The sequence below is a fragment of the Takifugu flavidus genome, chromosome 7, assembly GCF_003711565.1.
Source record: "Takifugu flavidus isolate HTHZ2018 chromosome 7, ASM371156v2, whole genome shotgun sequence".
NCBI classification, from domain to species: domain Eukaryota; kingdom Metazoa; phylum Chordata; class Actinopteri; order Tetraodontiformes; family Tetraodontidae; genus Takifugu; species Takifugu flavidus.
The window spans coordinates 9139342-9161980 of NC_079526.1; the positions used below are offsets into that span (position 1 = coordinate 9139342).

Sequence of the window (22639 nt, forward strand, 5' to 3'; positions counted from 1 at the left end):
ATCATGTTAGGGTTGTGTTGATTTCACGGGTAACAGTTACTCGTTACATATAATACAACAATGTTATAATAATTTATTTTAACTAAAACATGTTATTTTACTTGGGAGTAATAACTGAACAACCCTTTTTGGAAAGTAACGTTTTTATTTTTCATTTTAACTCTACAGTCCTTCCTAGTGGCTATGATCGGTACTGCTGAATTAGATTTTTAGTGTATGACATTTTTAAATATAAGTTTATTAACGTTTGGTTAAAACTAATGGTTTTGAAACAACACTTTATCGCATAGATGTTCATACACGATTTACATAAAAGGCATGACTAGAAATGACCAGTGAAGCGAATTATACATGAAGGTTTTCTTAAATCGAATTACGACCTTTACGTCACTGGAAAACGTGATTAAGCCAAATTGACTGTAAAATATACTGAACTGATACGCCAACTTTCCTGAGACCCGATTTAATCCCAAATTAATGATGTCTTTTTTTATAAAAAATAAATAAATTAACAAGGATTGTCTAGCATACTGAAGCATAATACTTTATATAAAATACACATTTAATCAGTCTTGGTAGTATAATATAATTTAGTAAATGTGTTTGCTTATTCTATGCTTTAAAACTCCTTTTACGGTTGAAAGGAGCAACAGGGCTGAGTTATGTTGGTGGCATTGTTTTAGTGATGCTGGGCAAAGCCGCTTTAATAGTATTGAGCTGTTTACTTTGTTTCACTTCAATTTAAATTACATTTAGTATCTGACATATAAAATCAGTATTACAGATGTCTTTACAGAGAAACAACCCATTACACGCTGCTGTGGAAAAGCAGGACTTTCTCTATTCGCCATTGTGATCAATGTGACATAGATTTAATAAATATTTTGAGAAAGAACATAAAAATCCCAGGATGGAGCTTGAGTCAGGAAGGAAGAAAACCATCAGAAAGTGGAAGGAAGGTTTCCATTAAGAAAAGATGTGCAACAGCACAAGAGTTTCGGAGCTGTTGCGTACCACGACTGATGGCAAAACCCCCAAAAAACACACGTATAAAGAGGTTCATGAGTTTAAGATATTGTGAACACAAGATATTGTGATTTACCTCATGATCTATGTGCACATCCATTCACCCACCTATTATAAAACATTTAATATTAGACCCACCACAATCATTACATTTGTTCTTTTTATTAAAACATTTTCATTGGTAATATATGACAAATATTCAGGCTAATCAGTGTTTTTTTTAAATATCAAACCATAAAGCAAGTGTCTGTAATGTCACTCTTTAGCAATAGTAATACATTCAACTCAGCAAAGGAGGGTCGGTACATGAAAAAAACACAAAGTTTCATTAATACTGCAGGTTGAAGAACATCTAAATCAATATTCCAATATAATTAGCATTTTTCCAACAATTTATCATGTTGTCAACAGACCCTCCACTCCATCTCCATTAGCATACATTGACAGTCTTTACATTGCCTGGGGTCTATTCTGTGTCAGCATAATTGCGATATTTACAACATGATGTCATGATAATTATAAACGGCTGCTATCACAAATATCATGAGGGCGTCGGAGCTTTAAAAAAAAATTTGCATCCGTTTTGGCACAGGTGTGATGCTACCTTAACAGGGAGTGCAGCTTTACATTTGAGCCATACGTAAACAATGTTTCGTTTGTGTGTGCGTGTGCATGTGTGTGTGTGTGTGTGTGTTTGTGTCGTTCATCCCTCCGTCAGGAATGAAAATCATACTGCTGTTTGACCACGAGGGATGAAGGTTTACAGAAGGAGCGAGAGACAACAGGGAAAGTTTCCGAAACGTGGAAGGGCGTCAGTAGTCGTACGCTGCAAAATACAAAAGGAAAAGAGTTATCTGCCTCTGCCCATCATGCTCATGAGGAAGAGGAGCATGCGATCCGCTTCGTGCAGGAGGTGCTTCATGCAGGCGTGAGGTCACACCAGGGTGCTCTTACTTTCTATGGTGAGGATGCAGGTGCTGGCTGCCGTGCCCCTGCTGTTCACGGCCTTGCACATGTACTCGCCCTCATCCTCTGGGAAGGTCTCTGGCAGGTACAGGCAGTACGTCTCCCCCCTCTCGATGTACTGATAGTCCTCACAGTCCTGCAGCATCTCACCTTCAAACCACCAGGTCACCTCTGGTTTGGGCTCCCCTGTTATCTTAACAGTGAACCGCACCGGCTCGGAGTCCACCACCGACTGATTTTTGAGGGGCTTTTTGAACCACGGCGCCCCCGACCTGGCGTGCTCTTCCTCATTTTCGTAGGCCGTGGAGCCATTGATGATGCTTCCATCCTCGTCCACGTCGTCTTCTGACTTCTGTGGTGTCAGATGACCAGAAAAAGAAAGAACAGGGAATCAGGAATGACACGGTGCTGCTGTGGTCACACTGACCTGAGCCCAAGCATCACAGGCGAAGAGCTCTGTATCTTTATATGGTGGTGGAAATGGGAGATTTACTTTCTGGAGGGCGGCATCAATCTCTTGCTGCTCAAACTGCATCCTCATGAGCTTCTGCTCCTCTATCCTCCTCCTCTCCTCATCTTCTCTGGCTTTGGCCATTTGTTCGAATCGAGCTCGCATGTCCACCTTCTGCTTGAACGGGGACTCCTCGGCCCTCGCTGGAGTTGTTTCCCCTTCCTCGTTCTCCTAGAAGCAAAAAGGTGTGGAGGCATGAAGCAAAAGATTTGTTTTCAGCCTCACTGAATTATTAATTTGCTTGTGCTCTCACCTCCTGGAATCTCTCAGATTCCCTCTCTTTGATTTCATCGTCGATGGCCTTCCTTCGTGCTCTCTCCATCTCAATCTTCTTCTGAATTTCCTCCTCCGTCAGCTGCTTGATCTTCTCAAATTTAGTCTTCAGGTTCTTGGCCTGGATCGACCCGGTTCTCTTCAGCTTTGTCAGTTCTTCGTACTCTTTGCTGACAACATCTGAGCTTTCATTCACTTCATCCTGCGAAAGAAAAGCCCAATTGCACATTATTGATCTTCTCAGCACATCCTGAAGCATCTTGGCCTTTTCAGGACTGACCTCACCCATCTCTTGTCTGAGCTGCTCGAACTCCTGCTTCTCCTGTTCCAGTTTCTTTTTGCGCTCCTCTCCCTTGCGTCTCCTCTCGGCTTCCTCCTTCTGTTTAAGGAGCTCTTCGAAGTTAATTTCCAGTTTTTTAGGGTGTAATGCTTCCTGAGAGTCGCTCTTCTCCATCCCTTCTTCCTCATCCGCTGCCTTTAAGCACAAAGTAAACAAAAACAGATTCACTACATCTGCTTGAGGTCTTAAACAGTATTTAAATGACATACTTACCCAACATTCTAGACAAAGAATTGTGTTTTTTTTGTGCATTTTTACATCTTTGCTATGCGTATTTGGATTTTAAAAAATCTTACTGTTTCATCTCCATATGCAGAATTTTCCTGATCCAGTCCAGCGCTCTTTAAGAAATAATTTGGACAATTCAAATGTACCATCTGAGTCCAATAGAATCATGTACAACAATAACACCGAATCCTTTGTTCAACTAGACCCCAATTATAGGTGACATTTAGATGGCGTCAGAGTAAAATGCCAAAATAGGTGTTAGTTTGCAGACTGGTGTTGGTTTAGTCACGATATTTGTTATCAATTTGTATATAATAGAGTAAGCACGAATGGAAACTGGTAGTGATGTTTTTGATAGTAAATTTTAAGGTTGTCTCCGATTGCACATGTAATCTTACCATGTTTTTGCGGGCCTCTGCAAAGAGCCTCTTCTCCTCCTCCAGTCTCTTCCTGGCCTCCTCCTCGGCCTTCCGTTGCTCCTCCTCCCGCCTGTGTCGCTCCAGATCTTCAAAACTGGCGCATATCTTGCCCGGTTTACTGCCCTCCAGGTTGAGCAAGGCCATCAGTGCCTCGTCGTCCTCGTCTATAAGCTGAGGGAGACAGGAGGGTGAGCGTGCTCAGCTGTGGTGAAACACAGAAATGCCGCCTCTTTTCACAAGGAACCTTACAGGATGACATCAGCTGTCAGCAAGTTCGGGTGAAAAGTACACTGGTTTGGTATTTAATAGACCTGTTACTTCTCGAAGGAGAATTAAATTAAAATATTGATGTGAGTGTAGCGTACATTGACACACTTTTATACCTCAGTTAGACTGCAGAAAAAAATCCTAGTCTGAGAAACTTTATTTTTCCTGAAGGAATATTCACCATGCTCTTCCGGGCTTCAGCAAAGGCTCTTCTCTCCTCCACCATTCGCTTTTTGGCTTCATCCTCTGCTTTTTTGCGTTCTTCTTCCACCCTTTGTCTCTCCAGTTCCTCAAAGCTCAGCCTGAGTTTTCCAGGTCGGTACTCTTCCTTTTCCTCCTGGCCTGGCTCCTCCTCCTCCTCCTCCTCTTCTCCCTAAATACCGGAAGAAAGAAATGACAGTGAGTAAAAGTCTGATACTGAAGATGTGAAACATTTATTTGTTTTCTAAGTTTTTAGAAAGTTTTTAGAAGTTTTAGATTACCATCCCCTGCTTGGCCTCCTCAAAAGCTTTCTTTTCCTCCAGCAGGCGACGTTTGGCCTCCTCCTCCGCTTTCTTTTTCTTCTGCTCCTGCCTTTCTTTCTCAATCTCTTCAAAGGACATCTTCAGTTTTCCTGGAGTCACCAGCATCTTCTCTGAAGGTTTCTCCTCTTCTTCCTGGGTCCAAAAGTACATTAGAGTCCATCTGGCTTAAACACAATTAAGTATTTGTAGGAATATTTAAACAAAGCTTTAAAATCGTACCTGCTCCACAACGGAGCGTCGTTTGACATCCCTGAAGGAGCGCTTGTTTTCCTCATACTGTCTCATCTTCTCCTCTTCGGCTTTCTTCTTCAACCCCTCCTCCCTATTTTTCTCCATGTCTTCAAAGTTCATCTGGATTCTGCCTGGAGGTCGTGATGACTTTGCTGGAACCACCCTTACCAGGATGGTGTCATCTCCATCCTGGAAGGGAGTGAAACCTTCATCAACTCTCACTAAATGTACAACTCACTAAATGTAACTGTAATGAAGACAGGAGTTGTATTTTAAACAGCTTATCTGATATCAGCATCCCAGCCGGACTCTAATGAGCAGATTAGTAATAAAGGTCAAGTATTTTCTTCTTGTTTGAGGCTTTCAATCCTGCCATCTTGCCTTTAAATGAATACGTATGTCATTACTACTGACCAGTGGGCATCATTTCACTTGTCCTATTACAACAAGAACTGGGTCACCTTACACCCTCACTAGAATGCATGAAATGGGTGACCAGTGTTAACTGTAAGGGGAGAAGGAGAAGCGTACACCCGCTGAAGTGTGTGCGGACTGACACATTTAGACAGACGGCGGCCCTACTGGCCTAATGTCACCATTTGCTGTGGGTCAGCATGTGAGTGTTGGTCTGAGATAGCAGAGTCTAATTCAGTCGCCAGTAAGGAGGTCTGGAGCTAAATTAGCTGCTGGAAGGTGTGGGAAACAGATTCCAGTCTTATTCTGTCTGAACCTGGCAGCGTGGACGTGTGCTGTCCAGTTGTTTCTAGAGCCCTCCTGCAAGTTCTCCCGGATTCCTTTTGTCTGGCTTCATTTCTGTTAGCATAGCTCAGCTAAAACACACAAAACTTAATTTAAGCAGACAGCTTACAGAGAGTCGACCACTTTTAAATCAGTGACTATCAGTAGTATTTAACTACATGCTACACGTGGTCAAGCTGAAGCTACTAGAATAGAAGCTAATAAAAATAGCAGCAATTGCCTTTAGTTGCCCTTCTTCTGCCTCCTGGAACCATAACTGTCTGAAGATATAAAAGGCCTCCAAACCCCAGCGAGTTTCTTATACAGCCATTGCTGACATCTGATTTCCAGAGCTTTAGCCTCCAAGTCTCACACAGTAAAATGGAATCAAAGTGACCCATTTTAGCTGGCAGGTCACTCATTGGTCATGTCAACAATGCTCCCGGTGGTTGCAGCCATGCTGTATCCAGCATCTGCCACCTGTTTGGATTTGAAATGGCCACTTAAAATAACTCGTCTGAGTGGCAGCTGAGGATTACCTGAATCATCACAGTTGCATGTTCTTATCTGGACTCGGACGGTGTTTACTTACCTCAGCTGCTTTCTGAGCCAGTTCCTTCTTTATTTTTGCCTTTTCAATTTTGTCCTGAGCCTCCCTCTTCTTCCTCTCTCCTTCTGTCCTCTTCCTCTCTTCCTCTTGTCTCTGTTTCTCCATTTCAGCAAACTTCCCTTTGACACTGCCTGCAGATTCCACAGAGAGCAGCATAAACCTTCAAATCACCAAGCATTTACAAGTATTTACATGTCATCCCGTGTCATACCTGTGATTTTAGGGACGTAGGACTTCTCCACCTTTGCTGGCTTCACCTCTTCCTCCTCATCACTGGAAGCAAGCAGTTCTTTTATCTGCAGGGATCGGATAGAGAGCAGTAGTGAGACTATGGTTTAGCTGAGATCATCTCCTTTGACACTCAGGAGCCATGCTGGTTGCAAGAGGAACAAGGGTATAATCCCTGCTAATAGCCAGGTCATGTGACCTGTGGATGGACCTGTGATTGGACAGGGGGAAGGCAGAGGACCGTTGGTGATGGAACTTGGCCAGCTCTGGCCCGCCTGCACACAGGAAGCTGGTTCTGGCATCCTTATCATGGACAGTCCACTCAAAAAACATAATTACTACATTTACTTTATTAGATTGGATCATGGCGAAAAGCTGTCTGATAGTTTAATCATTGGTGTTAATTTGATTTTCACACATGATGACCAAAAGTTAACTCTTGACTGGCCTCATGTCCTGCTGGAAACAAATTCTCACATCAAACCAAACATAAAATGAAATAAAACAATGCACGGAATTCACGTGACTGTAATAAGATGGTGTGTGAAAGACAGTGAATTCTCACTCAAACTCCATCATGCCCCATCATGCCATGCACATCTTAGCTGGAGGTTGGTCAGATTTTCTCTCTTTGACCTGCTGCTTTCTGCGATTCCACTCTCTCTCCTTGACGAATTGATCCTTCCTCTTCTGCTGCTCATCTTTGTTCCTCTGCCTGCTCCGCTCCTCTCTGGCCTTCTGCATGGCCTCAAACTTGCTCTTTGCGGCTCCCTTCTCTTTGTTCGCCTTCGGCACGTAGCTCCTGGCCACCGGCTTTTGGGATCGGAGCAGTTTCTGCCACAGAGAAGATCCTATAAACTTACTAACTTATGACAGAATGAACTATTTTGCATGTGGCGCCTCACTCACCTCTTTTTTAAGCATCAGTTCTGAAGCATTCTGGTCTTCATCTTGTGCGACGCCATTGACAGCTTCCTCCTCATTTTCTTTATTCCTTACGCGGGTTCTTCGTGTCCTCCTGTCGGCCTTTGCTTCCTCGCTCGGGCCACAGGGCTTCTCCTTAGACGTGCTGTCCTCGTGTGCGCTGTCAGTGTCTTCATTTTCCACCTCGCAGGATTTCTGCACATCTTCAGTCGAGACATCCTCCATGTCTACAGCCACGACCTGCGCCACCTCCGTCATGTTGGTACCACAATGACAAGTTGACAAACAGGCTGGAACTCTGACTGGAAAGCAACATGGAACCAAATGCTAAATATACACAAATATGCAAGTACAAAGACTTTTGTAGAATTCTTCTCCAAATCACTCCGGCGGCTGTACACAAGTCTATAAACTATGAGGTTCAGAGTCCTTGGCAGCATCTCAACTGCCGATGACCATGTTCCTGGTTTCATAATCGCTCGATTGTGTTGATCACATTCAAAAAAGCCTCGGCGAGGTCTGACTGCCTCACTCTGCAGATGCTTGGATGGAGTTGAGGAGCTATTCTTCTTTATCAGGGCCAGGTGGAGGTGCTGAAGTCTACTGTTTAGTCACACCCAGAAACTGTTTTCTGGTCAACATAACGTGCATGTTTTAGGGCTGGAGTACCGATCTGGCGTGATCAGAACATGTAAACTCTAAACAGCAACAGGTTTTGAGTGTAGAATTTTCTTGCCTTGACACAGTTGTCATAATACTGCACCAACGAGGCTGCGTTTTATTTTGTTTTATTTCTACATTTGCAGGAACACCAAAAGTGCATTGAGAACTTCACACATCCCTCTAAGGTAATGAATGAAGGTATAACTGTTGCTTTCCTCAACTTTCAAACCCAGTAACTTTCAAATGGCTCACAGCACTTTAACTGTTTAAAGTCTTAATGTCTGTAATTCAACTAGTTTAATTGTTTAGTAATGCAGCACAAAATGATGAAGGTATAGATACAAGAAATTGAACTGAGAAAGGGGGCATTGGTAGTTTGTAGGACTCTATTTATAGCCCACTTGTGGGCCCTGGACATGTGATCACATCTATTTCTGCTGAGCGATATGCAGTTGGACAAAGCTCAAGTTGGCACCCACATGTCGGCCCACAGACCCTTAGCAAAATGGCCAGACCCAGGGCTGTAGACAACTGGGTGAGAGGGTGTTTGGACATTCGGCCTCCAGCACAGAAACTGCCCTCACACACCTTTAATACTGAGGTGTGAAGTTAATAGGGATGTTAATGATGCAGCAGTTTAACTTCACTGTTCAGATTTAGGCTATCTGTGTGTCAAACACCATCCAATAATACATTTCAGAAGTGTGTTCAGGCCTCAGAAGGCCTCAGCTTCACTGCTGTGACACATACTGTTCCATCAAATATTCTACAGTACCCATAAGGTTTAACAGGTAATGATTGATAATAAATTTCATTTGCAGTATTAATAAGTTTTATTTCTAAGAATAAGTATTGTACATTAATGTGTATATTTGATGTTAATTGTCTTTCAAGTCCAATTTGAAAACGTCAGATCCACTGTTTCCTGAAATATTGAGAAAATTAAGAACATTTTTAGGAAACCCTTTGGATTTTACATCTTAAATAAGAGTTGCCACATCTATTTGTTCAATTTATATTTCGCCTTTTAAAACGTAAATTATAGTTAAAAATTGATTTGTTATTGCTTCATGATAACAGACAGAATCACACTTATATGGTGGTTTACCTTTTTCCGGTCTTCCTCTTCTTTTAAAATGATTCTTCTCAAAAAATCCTTTTGGTTGTGAATGAATTAGAAAAAGAAGCGCAGCTCAGGCGAACTTCAGCGTGTCCACCCTGAACAAAGTCGACTGGCTGCTGGTCGCAGTTTCCATAAAAGTACCGTTACTTTCCACCGGATACCGCATTCCGCACGCGCCTGCCGCAGGTTCAGCTGTCGCCTCGCGGGCGCGCGCGCACACATGCGTCCCCACAGCATCCTGATGGTTCCGGTCACAGCTGCATAAATAATAAGGGCTGGACCAATCACAGAGCTGCGTTCTTTGTGGTTTAGTAAAGGTGGGCCTAATAATAATAATAATAATAATAATAATAATAATAATAATAATGATAATAATAATGATGATAATGATAATGATAATAATAGATTGCAATATTCAAATTTGTGCTTTAAAAGTCCCAGTTTCCTCTTTTCTATTTGCTGGGATTGGTTTGTTGCACAACCAGGCAATCATTATCTAGACTGTCTGATAACACAAACACTCCTCTGGTCGGGTCTAATTAGTGATCTCAAATTCTAAAATTGCACTGGGAGAGCTAACAGTCCTTATCAAGAGGAATGACGGGTTCTTTTTCCTTCGACTCTTTCATAACTGCTCTGTATCTGTTGTGAAGCCAGAAAATAAACCCTTCTATATGCCACACATCCAAGACAGTGTCCAATATAAAATCAGTTGGTCACATTCTGGCTGTGTTGTTCTTTAAACTGAAGTTATTCTCTGAAGTAAATAGAACCCATGAAGCATTTATACTGTGTCTGACCCAAAGACAAAAGGAATGGACACCGATTAAATCAAATAAAAGTGACCTACTGTACAATATGTGAAAAAGTAGTTATTGTTCTGTGTGGCCTTTCCACAGATTGACCACTTCCTAAAGAACAAAAATAGCATTGTGAGTGGGGGTCTGAGAGCAAGAGGGGGATCCTTCTGCCTGTGTTCTGACTCCTGCGGGGCATCGGAAACAACAAGGAGATTGCTTTAAATAGCACCACAGTTGTGGCAACTAATCAAGGCAACAAGGACAGCTAACCTGAGTCAGACTGGTGCTAGGCTTCAGCTGCTGCAGCTCAGTCCTGACACCCCTGTGAATAGTTTTTGTAGTACATCCCACACCCCCTACTGGGTGCTGGTGGATGGGCACACTGGTACCAGCTGCCCCATTATTACAGACACAGTACATGAGACAGATCCCGCAACTCCTTATTTTGCACCATCAGAATTTGATGAGCAAATGTAAATAAATGTTAAAATTCCTCCTCTGTGGCTTTCATATTCGCATGAAATTAACAAACAAATGGCAATAAAGAATGGTTCGTGTGTGTTTTCCTTTATGGGACACAGAAGGTTTTACAGTCTCTTTTATGGCCCGTAATCAGCCATTGAGCAGTGATTGCTGTTGTTTGTCACCACTGCACAAGTCACAAGATGCACAAGTCACAAGATGCATAACAATTGCACGCCAGTAAAACAGCTTTTGCAAAAATGAGGAAGAAATGGTTGACTATCATCTGATTAATGCATCCAAAATGTACTGCTTTTTGGTGTGTTTGTTTTTTAAATGTTCCCAGCCTTTGCTGCTCTCTAGTGGAATCACATGGAAGTGCGTGTAGAAAGTTTTTACAGATAACCATCCTCATAACTGTATGTATAGTAGACGATATATTCATCGCTGTCATGTTTCATAAGGATGATATTTCAGCTCAAGAACAAATCCTTTCCACGCAAAGTAAACAGATCAGATGACTCAGCCAAACATGACATTCACTGATCGCTTTTCTTTCATTATCTAGGGGGCGTGTGATTCTTCCGAAATATAAAGAAACATTGCCTGGATCCTAAAAATACACTATATTATTGTTTTTTCTGAAAACCACTTGATTTAAAACAATCATACAAATATTAGTACTAAGTAACTGGCTAACTAACAACTCTCCTGTGCGCAGATGTTGTGCCTTTGCTTGGCTAATTGTTTAACATAATAATATTACCAAAATGTACAAATGTATCATAAATTTGTGATTTAATGAGCAGAGACTTCGAAAAGATCGAGGCAGCGAGGGGACGCGGTTGCAGACATGCGCACTCCCGAGTATCGATCCGGCCGATCAACTTCCTGCTCCGAGAATTTCCGACAATATCGCGATAGACACTTTTCTCGTATGCAATTCAACGGCAAGGGCCCGTCGCTGGAATGTGAAACTACAAGTTATTTTGGCCGAAACAGGAACGGGTTAGGCTTCGGCGCACCATTTCAGAAACCTCACGGGTCACGCCAGGACTCAGCTTTAGTCTGAGACGTGAAGGAGTCTCTCAACATATGGTAAGTGGAATTCAGCGGCGGTGCCGAGCGCTACTTTAGCAGAGCTAGCTTGCTAATCCATCAACACCCAGATTGGTGACAGTTGACCAGCCACCAGCAGTAAGACTGGGTTTAGCATTAGCAGATGTAGCCGGGGGGGGGCAGCTCATGAATTGGTTGATTTTGTTGAACTATAATAACGAGAAACGCTAGTAATGTTTTCTTTTGTATCCCTTTCAGCGCACCGGTGCGGTTGATAGAGCGATGCATGGAGGCTAGCCGATGCCGATACTAGCGCGCTAGATAGCAGCGGTATGTCGTTGCTTGGTGCAACAGAGTGGCTAAACAAACAACAACAGACTGACGCACACCTCTGCGTGCTAATAGAAAGTCCTAATTCTAGCGTTAGCCTGTTGCATGTATGTTTGTGTGGTGTTTCCCCTTTCTGTCGCCTGCACTGAATTGTTGTACAAAGATCACATTGACTTTTCCGACACTGGTAAAGTCTGTTTGGTAGTTTGTAAGTCCTGCTGACACACGGGGCGTGTGAGTTCGCAGGCCAGAGGGCTGATGGGAATCCTGCGGTCATTTCTGTGGCGTTTGAGCTTTGCATCTCCGTTTCTCAGACATCTCTCCATCTTCAGGGAATGAGACGAGATAGGTTGTTGAGGCGTTTACGGCTTTGGGCTCGTTGACTCTGCGTTAGCTGAGGATGGCGCATGGAGGCTCTCAGCTCGACTACCACGTCCTGCAGGACCTCAAGCAACGTTTTCCAGAGATTCCGGAGGGAGTGGTGTCACAGTACCTTCTGCAGGTGCACGCAAGCTCACACGCTCCCTTCGTGCACCAGTGTCATTAACATTTTTCGTAAAATGTTTTGCATATTTGGAATCAATTTGTGTCTGTTGTTGTCCTGCATGAGCCACAATCCCCGGTAAGAAATGCAAATCCAACACCCAGTCCTGCACAACTGAGGCCATTCTGTCTCGTTCCTTCAGAACAACAATAACCTGGATCTCTGCTGCCACCTGCTGGCTCAGGAGAGTAACAGATACCTCTATGGCGAGTTTCATCCCAGTCCAGAAGAGGGACGACTGAGCCGAAACCACATGCTGCATATTAGCTTGGGCTACACGGGTTCTGAAGCAGAAAAGGCAAAAGGGGGAGCAGCGGGAGTAGGGCGCTCCCTAGTGCACAGCACAAGCGACAGCCATATTGAACCCCAGCGACCCAGTTACCCCGAGCCCCTGTCAGCCCCTGCTACCATGGCCCCCTCCCCTGGCTACAATCCATTCTTCATGAACGATCAAAACCGGTCGGCTAGCACCCCGACGCCTCCACCCTCAATGCAGGGCATGTCTCCCACATACTCCCCTATCCCTCGTTATACCATGAACCCAATAACTGTGACACTTTCCCAAAGTATACCCAATGTCCCACAGGCTCTGCAGATCCCTCCAGGGCACTATGGCAACAACACCAACACCGCTCTATATATTCGACCCTCGCCCTCTCAGAGCCCGCAGCCTGCGCCGTGGTCATCATCAGGAGCACCAGTATATCAGCATCAGCAGTCCCCCTACAGTACCCCCACATACGGATCACCTTACAGTTCCCCGCAACATCAAGTACAACCACCGCAACCCCAGCCTCAACCCCAGCACCAGCCGTATGTTTTTCTCCCTATAAGCTCCCCGACCCTTCCCAGCATGCCCTACCATCACCAGCAACAGACTCTGCAACAACCAACAGTTTATAGAGCCTACCACCCCAAAGGTTCTATGAAGAACCACATAGAGATTACCCTGGATGGTTCACGACCTCGCAGTAGTTCACCTGTGCACACCCCCCACCCACAAGGCACACTTTACATGGCCAACAGCCCCTCGCCCAGCTCCCCTTCCAGGGCCATTGCTATGAGTGGCCCAGGTGGGGCGCCCTTTCACCCCGGTATATATTTATCACGTCCTGGTTCTGCGAGGCCCCGCCCCGCCTCCTCTCCTCAGCCGGGCCAGTCCGCCCACACCTTCAAACCGCCCGGTTCACCTCCCGTGGCAGAAGCAGAATCCCTTCTCAACATCGACCAAGGGGCCCACAGTTCGGCCCCGGCACCCATCCTCCCCATCTCCGCCATGCCGGGCAACATTGCCAGTCAGCTTCAGCAACTTCCGCGGCGCTCCAGTTCAGGCTCGGACGACTACGCTTACACACAAGGTGAGGTTTACGAAGTTATGTGGATTTATAACTGCTCATACGTAAAAACCTGGGGTGGGGCCATGCTCGCACTACAGTTATTACTGAGTGTTTTCTCTGTCCCCCCCCCAGCTCTCCTGCTCCACCAGCGGGCCAGGATGGAACGCTTGATGAAGGAGCTGCTGATGGAGAAGCAGAAATTGGACAATTTGAAGGCCGACGTGAATAATATGGAATACGACGCACTTCAAAGACGCTTTCGCCGCGTCAATTCCACCAGTCTTATACCCACGGTAAGGAGCAGGAGCTGAGGACATTTACAGTTCTACTCTTTCCATATTGTGCCCCTAAACGACCTTTATTGGGAAGACGAGAGAGCGCTGCGGCTCTGCTGGCTGCCTGCTTTGTGTTTAATCTGAGCGTCTTGTGTGTTCACGCTGGCTGTAGCCTGAAGAGATGACCCGGCTGCGCAGCGTGAACAGACGGCTGCAGATCGATATCGACTGTACCTTGAAGGAGACGGATCTGCTACAGTCCAGAGGTACACCTGCTCACACGCACAACTGAGCATTCCAGCCCACCAACCTTTTGAGGCGGGGTTGATTTGAAAGCATTGATCTTGAAAATGCCAAGTCCAGAAGCAGATGGAGTGGCTGCACATTCATGTGATGGATGAAACCTCATGGAGCTGTGAACAGATTCCGGTTCCAAACAACTTTCTGGTCTTTGTCAATCCCACGGTGGACCGTTGTGACCTTCATCGGGCTCATACTTCCTGCTGAAACTGTTCTTCATGATCTTTAGAATTGATATCAATGTTGCCTATTTAAATTGGCTGCAGCACTTCACAAATTCCACAGAAAACAGATCTTTGGAGATGAGGTAGTTCTCTGAACAGTCTCTTTGTTCTGGAACAAATTTGTTAGTTTCAGTTTGAAAACTGTTGATTTCACGTGTACAAAAATGTGCTACACTTGGGAAACTACAGCAATTCTAGAAACAGGGTCGCACTTTTCCAGGCCTTTGAATTCCAGGTTTCCTCATTAGTCCTCCAAACCGTCTCTGTTCACTTTGCCTTCTGTGTCGGTGAACTTGGAGCAACAAAAGGAAAATTAATGATAAATATGTGGATTCTAGGGGTAATTTCATCAGTCATGCATGTGCTACGTTAAGAAGCTGGAAATGAAAAGAAACATTGAGTCTGTACACATGAAAATTCCTTTCTGTTGTTTAGAGACGGAAGACGTCTGCAGATCAGCCTTGTGATTTATAGTTATAATATCTTAACTGGTGCATTGGTTGGTTGTGTTACCTGCCGGTAAGATTAATATTTCCAGGCTTTTGATATTTGATGGTTGTTTTTCATACACTTGTTGCTGCAGGGATTTAAAGATGACCTTATGGATCAAAGCAATACAGGTCAAAATTTTGTGGCATAATTCTGGATTATCAGTGACATTTTACAATCCATGCTGAAAATATTTACTGAGTTGTGAACAAACGTGTGTGTGTGTGTGTGTGTGTGTGAATTTTCTTCTTTCTGCAACAGGGAAGTTTGACCCAAAAGCAATAAGCAATTTTTATGCCAATATTCAGCCCGGTCCAGTGGTGCCACCCAAACCTGGGAAGAGAGGTGAGTGTTGAAGTGGAAGACAGGTGGCAGGTTGAGGATGGGCCACATCAATAACGCCTCTCTGCTTTGGTTAGAAGAGGTAAAGAGCTCCGAGCCGGCGCCCGCACCCCAGACGGATGAAGACTTCGAAGGGGCCCAGTGGAACTGTGAAATCTGCACCTTCCTCAATCATCCTGCACTCAACCGCTGCGAACAGTGTGAGATGCCACGCTACTCCTGAGCACCCCTGCTGGCCCCAACCTCCAGGATCTACAGAATGTGTCTATAGAGGTCGTCTCTCATCAAGCAGTATACAGTATAAACCACTCCTTCCTGCTGAGGAAGAGCCGTTATCCTTCTCCGCCCACTCGTCCTGCTCCTGTCTACTACTGCTGTGCACTTTGACCCCAGTTTGGATCTTTTTTTTTGGACGTCAAATGGAGACTTTATATTAAACGGGGAGTGACTCTCAGGCATTAGTTTGGCCAGGGCGATCAAAGCAACCGAGGCACTAAGGAGAGCTACAGTTTAGCAACATTCCATGCAGTGACTGCTCTGTTTACACAAATTACACCCCGTGAACTCTAAAGAGTCCCTTCCATTTTCAACCAGGACCTATAACTAAACCTTTAACAGTGAAATAATGAAGGCAATGACATATATGCATATGTATATATCTATATATATATAAATATATATAGATGTATACATGCTGTGACTAATGCGAAATGTAGGCTCTACACTGTATTTGGCTCTGTATTGGAGCTTATTTCACTGAAAGAATGCTATGGACATTTGCATATGAGTATGTTCCTGGTACTTTTATGCACATAATGCCTCGCTGTATCATGAGTCCAGATGTTGATTTCCTGTGCAAAAAGACTCAACTCGCTGTACTTAAATAAAGGAGCAGAATCTATGGAACTTGAGTGCCCTCAAATGACAAATCTGCACTCTGGTAGAGTTTACCGACGCGCTCCTTTACCCCAATGAAACACACGCTTGAATCCCAGGTCGAGTTTATTAAGCCAGGAATCAAACCAGCCAGAATCACAGCAGGAAACAGCAGCGTTGCCATCACATCAGATCCATGGCATATTCTGCTCTGGGATATAAGATGGCTGCAAATCTTCAGTAAAACCTTATAATTTATTTAAAAAAAATAAAATTAAAACCTCTACTTCCTATCTGATAGAAAATCTACTCTTATCTACTGAGAACATTCCCGTCTCCTACAGGGTGAGAAGATAAGCAGGCATCACATGGCGCGAGCATATGCCCAGTGGGATGAGCGTGCAGACGTGCACACAGCAGACACGGTCATTTGCCCTCATCCTCCTCATCCATCTACTGGGAACTGGTAGTTATTGACCCTATTGTGTCTACTGTACTTATACATAATACAATATAATGAAAGTAATTTGATTTATGTCCGGGGTCTATGGGAAAAGAATAATGGGAAATTTTGTCAAGGTTTATGTTGCTGATGAATGTTTTCACATTTGTGTTGTGGTTGTGGTTGTGAGGAGCTTTAGTTGAATCGAGTCAGTATGAAGCTATTCCGCTGAAGGGGAGGAAGAACTTCAGAAGCAGCTCGCCCGTCTCTCTGGTTTGGATTATGTTAAAATTCTTATTAATATATTGATATTGCTATTGAAATTGTTGGAACAAGCGTGCTCTGATAGCTTAATCAGTTCCCCATTTCCTCCCAGTGTGGGGTCATAGATTCCATCTGGTGCCTCCAGATTTTCTGTCCAAATCTAAGCCCCTCAGGAGCTCATCTTAAAGGGGACAGAGGGTTTTTCTACTGAATGGATTAAATGTCTTTATCACAGTTGTAATTTTATCAGGCGTTTACACAGTGAAAATATCATTGGAGCTCCTCTTCAGTGCTGACAACCAAATAATTTAGGTTCTAAACGGGGTGCAGCAAGTTCCAGCTGGCTATTTTAGTAGTAATCTTCGTAGTTCTTGGGGTTGAGGCAGTAGAGGATGGCTCCCCCGAAAGAGAAGATGGTGGATCCCCAGGCCAAGCCGTAGCCCCAGTTAAACTCATGGTACACCCGCAGGCTGACTGTCTCGATGAACTTGATGGGGAAGAGAACCAGACTGCACACCTGGAGCACCACTGTGGGGCAGAAATGGAGAGAAGGCGGAAAAGAACAAAATGAGATTTGATGTTTCCTCATTACCTTCGCCAAGGAGGTTAATTAAGAGTTGGTGTCTGTCAGTCAGAAAATTAACAGAATTGAGGGGAATTTCATAACATCCTCAGGAAATGTTGGGCCAAGAAAAAAATGCTTACGTTTAGAGGGACTTTGATACTGGATCTTCCAAAGATCAAAGCCAAAGGGCAATGATCGTAACTTACTGCCTATATACACTACGGGTGTACGTCACCATATGTGGGGACGTGACCTGTTTAGTGGAGTTCTGTGCTTGAGTGCTTGTTTCTAGTTGTGAATTGTGGTGCTGAGTTCAGTCGCTGTTTGTATTCTACATACCTGCAGTGAAGAGTATGACAGCTATGGGCTTGTAGCAGCGACTCCTGCAGCTGAAGCAGAGCGAGATGAGCGCCAGGAGGAGGGAGAGGAGGGTGAGGGCCGCGCCCCCCAGCAGCAGGGCCAGGGTGGCGATCTGCCAGTCTGAAACACACAGGCGTGAAATCACAACGATACGGAGCGAAAGAGGGAGATAAAACGGGCAGGAGGGCAGTCTGCTGCTGACAGGACGCAGAAACAGGAGGGACGGGGGCAAGATGAAGGCAGCAGGTTGAAAACCCTCCAGAGCCACAGTTACACGGCGGGAAAACAGCCCCTCCATGCGCATATTTTGATAATCATGTTTCATGAGGCTAATGTCTTCCGTAACAGTGGCAGAAAAAGCATGCGAATCACGCGGTGAATGACCTCGTGTACTGATGAGAAACACACACACGGGGTGAAGGGACGGCGTCCTGATGCAGCTGAAGGGAAACATGTGAGTCCAGTAATGAGCGTGTTCACTGACGCCAGCTCAGCGTTTTCAGTCACAGTGACAAAACACTCAGCAGGAAACAAATGATTTCTTGATCCGGTCGATAGAAATCAGTCAAAATAAAGAGAAACCTGCGTTTAGTCACCTAATGAGTCTGACATCAGCAGAGACATCGTTGTTACAGATTATATGTCTCTTTCGTTACTTTGGTGTATACTTGAGGAAACCGGAGGTCTATATGTAAACAGGCAAAGGATATTATGATGAGGGGTTCGATTACGCGGGAGGAAACGGCTAAAATAAAAGGCGTAATGTGACTCAATAGTACAGCTGGGAGACAAAGACCAGTAGGTTTTCCTTTTTTTAAAAAAAAACAAACAAACATTGTCTTTCATGTCGCTTGGGAAGTTTAAGCAGTGCCAGGAATATTTCCTCTCTATTGAGGCAGAAAATCATAAAAACGTTCACTGGAGAGAAAGTGGCAGAACATAAGCTGCTTAAGAACAGTTCCCACTCGTCTTGGAGGGGAACTTTATTCTCTGGGCCAAGCAGCTCAAACATAAACAAACATTAACCACTTTTGACCAAATATGGTTCAGGATTTAGGGTTTAAAAATGGACCCCTGTCAGCACAGGATGTTAGAAAGAGCCCACAAAAAGCAGAGCACCCCCACCCCCCCTCCACCCCCCGGAGAATGTCCTCTTGACTGTCCCTGCAACTTGACCTGTGATTGTCGAAGTGCATCACTGGTGAGATACTGACTCTGGGTCCGTCTGGTGCCTTTAGCCCGGCCAGTGGAGGCTTATCACTGCTCTTCAGAAACAGCAGGATGCAGGGACCCAGTTCAGATTTGGATCAGATCCCGCCTGTGCCTAAGAAACGCGACCACACTGCTCAAAGGCTTTGATGAAGGCGACGTGCCAAAGTCTTAATCTGAGCCCCACACGATGGCAGATGGAAATGGGAGATACGCCACCAAAGATCGAATCTGAGTATTAATTACGGCCCCATTTGTGCTTCTGGAGGCTACAGAAAAATAAAAATCCCCCTGGGGGGACCAATTCTGCTGCTTTGTGACAGTGATGGAAGATCTGTGTCACAGAGGAGCCCCCAGTGTCTCTCCTGGCGTTGCACAATGTCTCGCACTCTCACAGCAGACGGTGGTGAAGTTTAAGGAGCAGACGTGTCCTCCCTCTGGACATCCCTGCTAGTTTGGACTCTGGATTCACCACAGCACCCCCGGGGATGGTCACGTCTTATGATTTGCTCACACTTTGATTCCAGACTAATCTGTTCTTCTTGCACTGCTTTCACCCACTCTGCACGTACAGGACTGTTCCACATTCCTGGACCTGCACCGGGGACGGATCTGTTACATTGTACCGACGCCTGAATGCCTAAACCGTGACGAACGCATCAAATACGTATGTGCTAAATGCCTGGTGAGTGCAGACCAACAGGAAACATGCTGACCTCGCAGGACAATATCAAAACATGTCAGCGGCTGCTTCAAACGGACAGGATTGATCAAGCACCTGAGGCATAACAGGAAATACTGGGTGGGGGGGAGGAGACAAGGGCAGGGTTAATAACTTTCTGCTGAATTTCGGATCAATAAGCCCAGCCAAGCGCGAGCCTGAGGAAATGGGCAGTCTGCTGTGTGCATTTGCTGTGGTATGCTGCTGAGAGCTGACCCAGAGTCTGCATGTCTTTATATGGCACCAAAGTGCACTTTGTCTACGCTGACAGAGGCGAATCGGGGGCCAGCGTGACCCACGCTTACTCATCTCCGAGACAGAAAGAAAACATTCTGTCTGACAAGCAAAAGCATCATTTGGCCCAGAAGGTTTAAGCTTTAAACACACAAAGTCTCTGCATTCTTTACTATAAAAGCATTGATGAATATTCTCCTGATATGCTTTTAACCACACATTAAATACTGAAACAGGAACTTGGGTTCTTCTGTCTCAGAAGTGCTCCTAACGGAGAAAACACTGCATTATTGGAGTGCTTCACTTGTTTCCCAGGTTACTAATCTTCAGGCATCTGAATCTCTGGGGAACTCTCTGCTCCGCGTTGCCCTCGCGTTTTTTGGTGAAGGAACTAACACAAAGGCTCATTTTGTGCGCAACAAAAGGCCGAATGAAACCCCAGCTGGAGCACTCCTGCTCATGCAGGATTCTCACATCATTCAGAGCTTCGGGCAAAAGTTTCAGACACAAATGTGGGTTTAAGCGAAAAGTCTCGTAGTGATCGTTCGAGATTTAAGTCGCTTTAACACAAATCCTTTTATCCCCACTGCAGGTAGACCGTTATGAATTGGGGAACCGCGTCTTTTGTTGTCCCTGAGTGCCGCGCATCTGACGGTCATTTGAATATCAATGCAAAAACCTCGAATCCTACACGCCGTCTGTTGTTTTTAAAATACAAAATTTCAAAAAAAAACTTTCAAAATACGGAGGCACAGCTCTGTCTCACCGGTGTTCAGCGTGCTTTTGCAGGACCATTCCAAGGAGCTGACGTGCTTCCTGCAGGACAGCCACATGGACAGGTAGTACTGGTCATCCGCCGTGACCCACGCGGGACTCAGTGTGGCCCCGATATCCAGACAGAAGGCGAGGAAAACGCACACCAGTCCGACCAACTTCAGAGGCGTCAGCACGGACACCCGGACCTCCTCTGCGCCGCTCACCGAAGAAGCCATGCTCGGTCTAAACTATGCCAAACAATCACACTAAAAATAATAAGAAGGGTCTCTTTGCGGCGTCAGAACTGTTGCTCTCAGGTGGACGTTCCACCTGCCATCTCCTGCCAGGATGGAGAGCTGCGCGTCAGTCCGCGTCCCGAGTGCGGTGGATGTTCGCGGTGGAATCTGCGCTCTGCGGCCGGTGCTGGACCCGCATCTCTGAAGTAACAGACACCTGCCCCTGCTGGGTCCTAGTGCCGGACATAAACATTTAGGAGCGACGGGGCTGATGCAGGCCGTTATCTCCCTTTTTATATCAAATATTCCTGCTCCACATTACTGCACTGAGTACCGCGTCTATATGAGAGTCATAAACAGCAGCTCTGCTTCAGGAAATGACTGTAAACACGACAGGGTGACTTATCCATCAGTTTTCAACCAGTCACTTAACCTGCACTAACTGTTGATGTGAGTCATTAAAAGGTATGTATTTTATTATTTTACATAGTCGTGCGTTAAACAAAGTTATGTAAAATAATGAAATACATAAAATAGATTATATTGTGCTGTTATTGTTCTCGGGTATCTCTCCAACATCGTTGTTTAACTTTTTATAGTTGCTGTCTGTGTGAGGGACACACACACACACACACACACACCACACACACACACACACACACACACACACACACACACACGCACACACACACAAAGTTGAAAAATGATAATGATTACATGGCTCATGTTTTCCCAAAACTAACCCTATTTCTTAAGGGCAGAGGAAGTAATTAAGTCATATTGATTAACACACATGATGACTGGTCTTTATGCTGCATGCACATACGTGTGCACACTCTGCCATCTCTTGTAGGATACAAAAGTGTTTGATGTTTTTAGGAAACGTGACTAAATTAATTTTCAGAAAACAGATTGGTTTGGTTTAAAGTCCTCTAATGTCAAATTTTTTATTGAGAGTTAACTCAATAAATTAAATTGTGATCAAGTTGGTTCCTGACAGTACACACACCACAATTACTTCTATCCTTGTGAGGGCTTTCAGCAACAAAATGCATCCCACACCCACCTTAACATCATAACTTAATGCCTAACATAACCCCGACCCTATACTTTTGTCCTAATGCCTTCACTTCCTAAACATATCCTGTCTATGCTGGTGAAATTGATCTCCTGCTGCTGACTATGGAGCGTGATAGAAATCACTCCTACAGCCATGCGGAACCACAGCAGCCTGAGGAGATTAGGCTGGAGAGCCCTGACGAAAACATCTATCACTTGTGTACGTGTGGGAGAAACCAGCCTCAAAGAGCGTTTGCTATAACCACGGTGCTGCTAATGATCCCATATATGTTCTCCATTTAGGTTAATGTTTGGCAGGTGTATGTGTCAATAAATTGCATTAAAATTAGAATATATAAAAACTAGAACGTGCTCAGTAGGCACTATGAATATTAATCTGATGGACTGCAAGCAAGTGCAACTGTATTGTAGATCACATATACTTGAAACTTTGCGAAATTGGTTTGTTTATTACCTTGTTCCTTACCTTCAACCCTCTTAACCTTTGTATTTTCATCAATGTCGTGGGATTGTGGGGACAGGCAGAAATCACACCTAAACATGTGTGAAAACAAAGTGTTAAGTAAGAACGATTGTCCTATTTTATTGTACTATCAAGAGAGAGTGTTAGAATAAACTAATCTATCACTAGCAAAATTGTGCTTATATTCTGTCCCTTCTTTA

At 44.6% G+C, this 22639-nt stretch overlaps 3 protein-coding genes across 10 annotated transcripts; 1 reads left to right on the top strand and 2 right to left on the bottom strand.

Annotated features, from left to right (window-relative positions):
• Nucleotides 1-1172: 1172 nt before the first annotated feature.
• nexn (nexilin (F actin binding protein)) lies at nt 1173-9260 on the bottom strand. Of its 3 annotated transcripts, XM_057037828.1 has the most exons (15): nt 9057-9260; nt 7271-7587; nt 6998-7195; nt 6345-6429; nt 6116-6264; nt 4774-4974; nt 4513-4686; nt 4212-4403; nt 3743-3934; nt 3413-3457; nt 3057-3251; nt 2757-2978; nt 2486-2674; nt 1981-2344; nt 1173-1852 (listed from the first exon to the last, which is right to left on the bottom strand). In XM_057037828.1, exons 2-15 carry the CDS (start codon nt 7541-7543, stop codon nt 1839-1841), a joined length of 2493 nt encoding a protein of 830 aa, XP_056893808.1. In that variant the 5' UTR covers nt 7544-7587; nt 9057-9260; the 3' UTR covers nt 1173-1838. The 3 variants fall into 3 exon arrangements, with proteins under 3 accessions (XP_056893808.1, XP_056893807.1, XP_056893809.1); XM_057037827.1 differs by lacking the exon at nt 1173-1852 and having other exon boundaries at nt 1946-2344; XM_057037829.1 differs by lacking the exons at nt 1173-1852; nt 3413-3457 and having other exon boundaries at nt 1946-2344.
• Nucleotides 9261-11187: 1927 nt separating this feature from the next.
• Nucleotides 11188-16139, top strand: tab3 (TGF-beta activated kinase 1 (MAP3K7) binding protein 3). 6 transcript variants are annotated; one of them, XM_057037832.1, is made up of 8 exons: nt 11188-11431; nt 11651-11722; nt 12037-12224; nt 12409-13624; nt 13736-13896; nt 14051-14144; nt 15153-15236; nt 15311-16139. In XM_057037832.1, the coding sequence occupies exons 3-8, from the start codon at nt 12123-12125 to the stop codon at nt 15454-15456; spliced, it is 1803 nt and encodes a 600-aa protein (XP_056893812.1). In that variant the 5' UTR covers nt 11188-11431; nt 11651-11722; nt 12037-12122; the 3' UTR covers nt 15457-16139. The 6 variants fall into 6 exon arrangements, with proteins under 6 accessions (XP_056893812.1, XP_056893811.1, XP_056893817.1 ...); XM_057037831.1 differs by having other exon boundaries at nt 12055-12224; XM_057037837.1 differs by lacking the exons at nt 15153-15236; nt 15311-16139 and adding an exon at nt 14986-15136 and having other exon boundaries at nt 12055-12224.
• A 78-nt stretch (nt 16140-16217) lies between these two features.
• On the bottom strand, nt 16218-21080 carry tmem47 (transmembrane protein 47). Its single transcript, XM_057037838.1, has 3 exons — nt 20671-21080; nt 17720-17860; nt 16218-17343 (listed from the first exon to the last, which is right to left on the bottom strand). The coding sequence occupies exons 1-3, from the start codon at nt 20894-20896 to the stop codon at nt 17165-17167; spliced, it is 546 nt and encodes a 181-aa protein (XP_056893818.1). The 5' UTR covers nt 20897-21080; the 3' UTR covers nt 16218-17164.
• Between the last annotated feature and the right edge of the window lie 1559 nt (nt 21081-22639).